Source organism: Nicotiana tabacum, chromosome 19, assembly GCF_000715075.1.
Source record: "Nicotiana tabacum cultivar K326 chromosome 19, ASM71507v2, whole genome shotgun sequence".
Taxonomy (NCBI): Eukaryota; Viridiplantae; Streptophyta; class Magnoliopsida; order Solanales; family Solanaceae; genus Nicotiana; species Nicotiana tabacum.
The window spans coordinates 57529975-57538224 of NC_134098.1; the positions used below are offsets into that span (position 1 = coordinate 57529975).

The 8250-nt window shown below is 35.2% G+C and overlaps 1 protein-coding gene across 8 annotated transcripts; it reads left to right on the plus strand.

Annotated features, from left to right (window-relative positions):
* Positions 1-1793: 1793 nt before the first annotated feature.
* On the plus strand, positions 1794-6782 carry LOC107811709 (type I inositol polyphosphate 5-phosphatase 4). Of its 8 annotated transcripts, none has more exons than XM_016636789.2 (14): positions 1794-2736; positions 2832-2919; positions 3255-3326; positions 3421-3523; positions 3610-3714; positions 3805-4432; positions 4515-4708; positions 4816-4924; positions 5042-5190; positions 5357-5628; positions 5738-5803; positions 5898-5974; positions 6148-6294; positions 6403-6782. In XM_016636789.2, the coding sequence occupies exons 1-10, from the start codon at positions 2707-2709 to the stop codon at positions 5577-5579; spliced, it is 1701 nt and encodes a 566-aa protein (XP_016492275.1). In that variant the 5' UTR covers positions 1794-2706; the 3' UTR covers positions 5580-5628; positions 5738-5803; positions 5898-5974; positions 6148-6294; positions 6403-6782. The 8 variants fall into 8 exon arrangements, with proteins under 8 accessions (XP_016492275.1, XP_016492507.1, XP_016492390.1 ...); XM_016637021.2 differs by having other exon boundaries at positions 1795-2736; positions 5707-5803; positions 5885-5974; XM_016636904.2 differs by having other exon boundaries at positions 1795-2736; positions 5719-5803; positions 5885-5974.
* The last annotated feature ends 1468 nt before the right edge of the window (positions 6783-8250 follow it).

Consider the following 8250-nt stretch of genomic DNA (forward strand, 5'->3'; position numbering starts at 1 on the left):
AAAAAAGAAGATATTTGTACCTACCGGTGGCAAAATGGATAATAAAAATAGTTATTCATCCATATTATTCATTAAAAAATAGGTTGAATAATGAACTTTTTAAAAATGAGTCAAATATGGATAATATCAATATTATCCGCCTAAAAAATGGATAACCAATAAGTTTATCTTTTACATTTGTAAAGACTCAATTTGAGGCTTCCTCAAATTTGAGAGACTAGAAATTCTCCCAAAAGTGATTAAATTCAAGAAGTCCTGGATAATATGAATATACATATTATCCGCCGATTAACCCGTTTTCTATTAGTATTAAATATGATTGGGGTCAGATATTTTATCTATTTTTACATTATCCGTTTTAATCCGCTCATATCTAACTTAACCCGCCCCTTTGCTACCCCTGTTTGTACCAAATAATTTGGCAAATGATAATTTTCTGTATTATAATCATTGCATAATTTTATCCTCGAACTAAAAGATTCCTACTGATGATAGCTGCAGTACAACAACGATGATAGACGACAAACGAGGGTTGTAGTGTAGTGATAAGTACTCTTTCATCTTTAATTATAAGTTTCGGGTTTGAATCCCTGGGTATAGAGATTTCCCGGCGCGAATTCGGATTTAGTCGGACCCCAATATAAATACCGGACACGGAATAGGAAACAAAAAAAAACGATGATAGACGCAATATAACAATAACTGCGTCTCTGTGTCAATCAATTTGGGACGATAAATGCCGTATTTAATAAAATCATATATTGAAGAATTTTCATCTATATATGTATACGTAATCTATATATTATTGGTCGAAAGAAGTAGACCTGTCCATGCTAGTATTTGAAAAAAAAAACATTTTAAATAACTCCAACAAGATTCTATGTATCTCAACGTGCTTAAGTTCTTTTTGTACTATTCGACAAACTCTATGACTTTATCTTTGGTTGGGACCTCTTCCTCTATCTTCGTCTTCACCGTTTAATTTCGCTATCACTTGTAAATTTCCGATGATTTTATCAAGAGTTAATAGGATAGAGACTCACCAACTGTTAGTGCTGTTCTCTGCTGACCATTTGGCAAGGAATTGCGAACTAGATTCATCAAATTTTATTATATGAGGACTAAAAAGGATAAAATATAAGTGACCATTTCGTGAAATTTGTCCTAAATAATTAAGAGTGAGTTACAAATTTTTTCATATTTCTACACCTTAAAAAATATTTCTAAGTAATATTCTCTATCTAATTAGAACTTTCATTCTATCATAGGACGTATAAAAGAATTTAGGTAGTAAAACATCATTCATACCGGGTAAATCCTTCACACTTCAACCTCTTACCAAGATAATAATAATTTATGATCTATGGTTAATATCGGTATAAGCAGCGATTTCAAATCGGAAGATTAAGTGTATTTTAACATTTTTACACAAGGCATAATTTAATATTTTTAGATAATAGGGGAAAAGTTAACACTTAAGTCTGCTTTTGCTGTCACTCTACGTAACCGAGATTGGCTAACGGCTGCCGGTTATACACAAAATAGGTCACTTAAAATTGATGGACCATTTGGACAAAAACTCTTCTAAATTGCCGAGTCCATGCATCTAATGACAAGAAAAAAGAAACAAAAACAATTTGGAATTACATCAATGAAATGTTTTAAAAACAGAAACCCTGAAATAGGGACAAATGCCTTGGCTTCTCAAGACACAAGGTTTAAGTTGAGCAAAAACAAACCCCTCTGGTTTTGTTAAACAAAGTAACAAACCAACACTTTGTTCTTTTGTTTTTTGAGTTTACATAAACCAAAGAATAGAGAAGAGGGTGCATTGCTCCGAAATTTGAGAAAGAGATAAATAAGCCACCTCAACATTACATTCTCCAATTTTTCTAAAACCCAAAAATCAACATTGGAGATTCAAACAATTCCCATATTAGTATCCAACACTAGGAAAAAAGCCTATCTCAGCTTCTCCAAAACCCAATAAAAAGCCCTTTGTATGCCGTTAAAAATACTATTTCACCTCAAATAACATTTCTTTTTTACTGTTCTTTCCCGGGTTGTTTAATACACTCTTGTTTTGAGGTTTTATATTAAAGTGAGAGTGTGTGGTAATAAGACAGTTGTTTTGAGGCAAAAAGCCTCGGTAGTGTTTTGCTCCCTTGCACTTTATTCCCTTCAAATTTGATACTTTGCCTTGTTACCCTCAACGAGGTATTGAAAATAGAACATTTACATAGTCCCACAAAGCTCTCTCTATAACATTTTCCCCTCCTTCTTTGATTCTTGAATCCAGTAGTCATTTTGTGTTCCCCCTTTGAAAGAGAAACAAAAGTCAATTATCTCAAGTGGGGTTTATTGATTTCTACTTGTGTTTTGATACTCAAGCATTTTACAATGCATAACAAATGTCACATCTTCCTTATCCAAAATTGTTTACTTTTCATTACTTGATGAAACTCTAGTCCCTATTTGACTATAACCTCCCAAATGTTGTGTGTTTTATGCTCAAAGATTGCTGCTTTTTTGTTGATTCTTGATCTTGGCAACTCTACTGAATTGAAAAGAAAATCCCAAAGTTGAGTGATTGTTGGAGAAGTTAGTTTATTTGTTGATCTTTATTCAAATCCATTCTGGGGAAAAAGCCAGAAATTTCAATCTGTACAGCAACAAGGACTAGAAAGATTCAATCTTTATGAAACAATGAGAGATGGGAGCTGTAAAAAAACCAAGGTTTGTTTTTTCAACAATGTGAAGTGACAGCTGTTTTGTGCATTTTTTTTTCTTTTCTTTCCAAAACTTGCTAAAAATTTGTGTTTTGAGTGAAGCTCTCGTGGCCAAAGAGTCTGGTAAAGAAATGGTTCAATATCAAGAGCAAGGCTGAGGATTTCCAAGCTGATGATATTGTCTATGGAGGTAATTGGTTCATTTTTTTTTATCTTTTGAAAATTAAATCTGAAATTGTATTTTTGAGTTTTGAGGTTCTTGGAGTATTTACTTTTTAATTTACAAACAAAGTAATCACTTGCATGCTTTTGTATACTAGTCTTTGGAATCTAATAAGTCTGCCATTTTCATGTGCATCTTGAGATCTATTTCTTTGTTTTGTTCTTTTCTGAATTGGAGTTGCCTATTATTTTCCTAGGTTTTAGGTTGTGTATTCTTTCTTTGATTTTTCTAATATGTGGGTTATACGTTGTACCAACAAAAATGACACAGCTTTAAACAACATTATGTCCATTCTTTTTCAGGTGTTGATAATGAATGGAGGAACAACTTCTTAGAGAGGCAGGCTTCCACTAACAAGAAAAAAAGTAAAACAGGTTCAGTATCAATAATATTCCTTTTCCATTTTTCTTTTTTTAATTGGTTTGGCCCCTTTCTGAATCTGCATAATTTGTGTTGTTTAATTAAAAGAAAACAAACTTATAGACAAGTCAGGGAGAAGGAATGCTGATCGTTTTCATCGAAATAAGATTGACCTTGACACTTCAGAGGTTACAGATGTGGATAACTACCGGTGAGTTTTTCTTTTTAAATCCGATTTGAGCTGTTTTCTTATGAAGTATGCATATCCCCAGAATGTATGTATGTATTTTGGCACAGGATCTTTGTAGCTACATGGAATGTGGCTGGAAAATCTCCACCGAATAATTTAAATCTTGATGATTGGCTCCATACCTCACCTCCTGCTGACATCTATGTCCTCGGGTGAGTAAACAACCTATGGTTATGTTTAGAACAATTTTTAGTAAGTAGTGAACAAAGATCCTTATGATTCTTATTTATTTGAGTTGTTAGGTTTCAAGAAATTGTTCCTTTGAATGCTGGCAATGTTTTGGGGACAGAAGATAATGGTCCGGGTAGAAAATGGCTAGCACTCATCCGAAAAACTCTCAACAGTCTTCCCGGAACAAGTGGTGGTGGTTATCGTACGCCCTCTCCAGTTCCTAATCCTGTGGTTGAACTAGATGCTGACTTTGAGGGATCGGCAAGAGAACAAGCCTCGTCTTTCTTCCATCGTCGCTCATTTCAGACATTAAGCCATAGCATGAGAGTAATGGAGAACGAAATGTCAATGCCACGGGCTCAACTTGATCGGCGATTTAGTGTTTGTGATAGAGGTGTGTTTGGGGGTAGGCCAAGTGATTACGACCCATACGCCCAATGGGGCGGTTCCTCTGATGATGAAAACGGTCCAGATGATTCACCTATTACGACCCATTGTTCCCCGATTTCATATAGTGGTTCCATCTCTTTAGAGGACAGAGACAGACAGCCACTGCAATCAAGATACTGTCTTGTTGCGAGTAAGCAAATGGTTGGAATATTTCTTACTATTTGGATTAGAAGTGAACTAAGAGATGATGTTCGCAACCTGAAAGTGTCTTGTGTTGGTAGAGGATTAATGGGTTATCTAGGGAACAAGGTATAATTCCTTCAATGTAATCTTGTCAAAGTTTTTGATTGCTTACAATGTGCACAAGTGCTAATCCCGTCTGTAATTTCAGGGCTCAATCTCAGTTAGCATGTCACTGCACCAAACAAGCTTCTGCTTCATTTGTAGTCATTTAACATCTGGACAGAAAGAGGGAGATGAGCTCCGGAGAAACTCTGATGTCTTGGAGATTCTAAAGAAAACAAGGTTTCCAAGGGTTCATGGCTTTGGGGATGACAACTCTCCTCAAACAATCCTCGAGCACGAGTAAAGCCCTTGCTTATATCTTGCAAGTCTATTTATTTGTTTGCTCATTGTCCTGAAGTTGGTTTTTGTCTCGTTTTGTTCCTAACTTTAGTTTTGTGCTTATGAAGCCGAATCATATGGCTTGGGGATTTGAACTATCGGATTGCCTTGTCTTACCGAACTGCCAAGGCACTGGTAGAGATGCGCAATTGGAGGGTGCTGTTAGATAATGATCAGGTATGTTATTCATATTCCGCAAGCAATTTTCTTCTTTCCTTCAGTTTCTTATTTTCCAGATTTTAAAGTCACACAATCAATCAGCTCATCAATTGTTACTTTTGTCTTTCCAAACAGCTGCGGATAGAGCAGAGGATGGGACGTGTTTTTAATGGATGGAGTGAAGGAAGAGTATACTTCCCTCCGACATACAAGTACTCAAGTAATTCAGATAGATATGCAGGAGAGGACACACACCCAAAAGAGAAACGAAGAACCCCTGCTTGGTAATCCTTCTAACAAATAGCAGCTGCAAAATGAAATGAACATACATGCACCTATCACTTTGTTTTTGTGTGCATAATGCACAAGTTCTCTCCTACCGTGTGCTCATAATTTTATTTGTTCATGTTACATATCTGGAACCCTAAAACTTGTGACTTTTGAATGAAGGTGTGATCGCATATTATGGTATGGTCGAGGCCTGCATCAAATATCTTATGTTCGTGGAGAGTCCAGATTCTCGGACCATAGACCAGTTTATAGTATATTCTTGGCAGAGGTTGAGTCCATCAACCGCCATCGTATCAAGAAAAGTTTGAGCTACGCTAGCTCTAGGGTTGAAGTTGAAGAGTTATTGCCCCATTCATATGGATATGGTGGATATTACTACTAAGACACAGAATATTCGATGAAGTATCCTATCTCATAAACTCCATATTCAAGTATGCTCTCCTTCTATGTCGGCCTCTGTATTTAGAATTCTGGATTGTTAGATCTCATACTTAAATATTTTTCATTAGCTAATATCACAGAATCAGTGGATGCTTTTAGGTTACGCAGTCAAGATTTGGAGTTCTGGACCTTATGCTGCACAATTTAGAGGAAGATTCTAAGCAAGTGAGTTTCTTATTTGTTTTTATTTTTAACTAAGTGACATGGATAGAGTTATTCTTTGACCGCTTAAAATTGAAAATTCAGCACTTCTAAACAGGACTCTGCAAATGTGAGGACTTCAGAAGGGATGATTTTGCTATATGATAAATCTGCATGTCTTCTGCCTCAAGTCGGGTAAAACTCATTCCTTTTCTTGCTGAGATAAAATGAAATTTCTGCTGCCACATAAAAGTAGAAAGTAACTGATTAACGTGGTCACGCCAGTAATCAGAGTGATGATAAGCACTTTTGTTTAACTTCAAAATATCCTAAGGACCCTATGCTAATTTGCTTAGAAAATCTTGCAGGCGTGGAGCAGAGCAGTTTCTCCTGATTGTTCTTTGTTGAAATATATGGAAATGGAAACAGATAAGCAAGAAGAAACTGGTTTACAATTCAGAAACACAACTTCTCGGAAATGTTTAGCTCTGAATACCAGGATATGGTTGTTTCAGGTGACGATTCTCTAATAAAATGAACGTATAACGCAAATAATATATATTTCGATTAAGCCATTAAAGATTTATCTTTATTCACTCTTCTCTCAATTCATTTTCATACAGGACACACGCACAGACTCTTGAGGAAGGTGCTATGGTTAAGGGAAGAATTGGTTCCGGTGCAGATCAACTTTAATTTCTCAGGGATACTCATCTCTTTTGAGGAAAAACTAAAATCATTCTGATACAAAATATGATAGAAGTTAATGCATATATAGAGTTCTTCCACTCTTTATTCTTTGGGGTGGTAGGCCTAGGCTCCTTTTTGTCCTTCATTCTATTTGAAGAAAAAGAAACTTTGGCGTGTACTTGTTGCCACACACAAATAAGGAGAGTTGTGGATATCTTAGGGGGTAAGGAGTGGACATCAATGACATTACTGAAAAGTATATGTTTTTCTGAAAAGAAAAAGGAATCACAGTTTGCTTGGATACTTATTTCTATTGCTCTCTACATATCTTTTACTGTTCTCTTTTTTTTTTGTTTTTTTGTGTGGTTATTCATGAGTTTGTATGTTTGTGGATTGTCCAGAAGGCATACTGAAAAGGGGAAGGGGAGTGTTGATTACAATTTTAAAACTAGTACTATTGAAATTCTGTAGAAAGCACAAAGCAGAAGTGTGCTTTCTCTCACATATATGCATTGTCAGTTTCTTTATTGGAATGCCATCATATAAAGGAATGTAATTCCATATGGCACTCTAAAATGACATGTCAATATGCTCTGTAATAATCTTTGGTTCCACTTTTTAGTGTTGCTTATTGTCTTGTGAAGTTTTTTTGCTGGTAATAACTAATAAGGGGCCACTAACCAGACTGCCAAGTCTGAAATTTGGATAATGCAGACTTGAAAACCTAAGTCCTTTAATTTGTCTTTAACTTTACGTAAGCTTCTTTACTTTAATATGTTTGGATCATTCTTGGTTTGAATATGTTGAGTAGTACAAGTATATGAGAATACTTACAAAAGCCAGGGTCCAAAAATGGACCCTTTCGTGCAGAGACGCACGTCACATTTAGTCAATTTTCGCTTTTTCTCTTTGCATGGGAAATTGTGAATTCTCATCTTCCTTCGTTGCCCCTTTCTCCCCTTGTTTTCTCTTTTCTTGTTTTTAGGTTGGTTTTTTGTCTTAGCGAGTTACGCCTCATTTTGTTTTGCATTTGATGGAGCCTGAAAATAAATAATTTTAGTTATTCAGTGTTAACAATATCTTATTATTCTTATGTGTATTTCGATTCATACGCGTTAATCTTAACATATCTTAATATTTAAATATGTATTTATATTCAGCTGCTTTAATTTTAATAAAAACAAAATGAGGCCTTAGTTATTACTTATTCTATTACCTTGACAGAGTAAGTCGTTTTATTCTATTATTAAACATAACTAGAAGAAGCCCGTACAAAACGAACTAAAAATATTTTCTTTTCTTTTCTTTTCATTTCCATTTATTCTTCTCGAATTCGACGCCAGATGCCTTTGTCGAGTCTTAAACTCTTAATCTCCCACTGTGAAACTCATAACTGGATTGAAATGCATATTTTGAGCTCGCTAACTCGAGCAAAATGACGAAAGCCTGCAACTCATAACTGGATTGAAATGCATATTTTGAGCTCGCTAACTCGAGCAAAATGACGAAAGCCTGCAAGAATTAAATCCACACCTATTGTGATATAAAACTTGTACGTATACCTCTAGGGGTCATTTGGTTACTAGGATGGGATGGACAAGGACATCCTATGGATTGAGATATTCCATGGGATTAGCTATCTTATCTTGTTATTTTGTGGCTTGAATTATTTCCTTGTATTTTTAGAAAATTCATAATCCCTATAGGTTTAGGAAAATCCATTGTCCTAATAGATTTGGGAAGGAAAAACCTATAGTCCTTGTCAAATTGAAAAAACTTTC

Excerpts from the sequence above, each read along its gene's own strand:
- LOC107811709 (XM_016636789.2), top strand. The coding sequence starts at position 2,707 with ATGAGAGATGGGAGCTGTAAAAAAACCAAG. Across the intron at positions 4,433-4,514 it reads TGGGTTATCTAGGGAACAAG|GGCTCAATCTCAGTTAGCAT; the intron begins GTATAATTCCTT and ends CTGTAATTTCAG. Across the intron at positions 4,925-5,041 it reads TGCTGTTAGATAATGATCAG|CTGCGGATAGAGCAGAGGAT; the intron begins GTATGTTATTCA and ends CTTTCCAAACAG.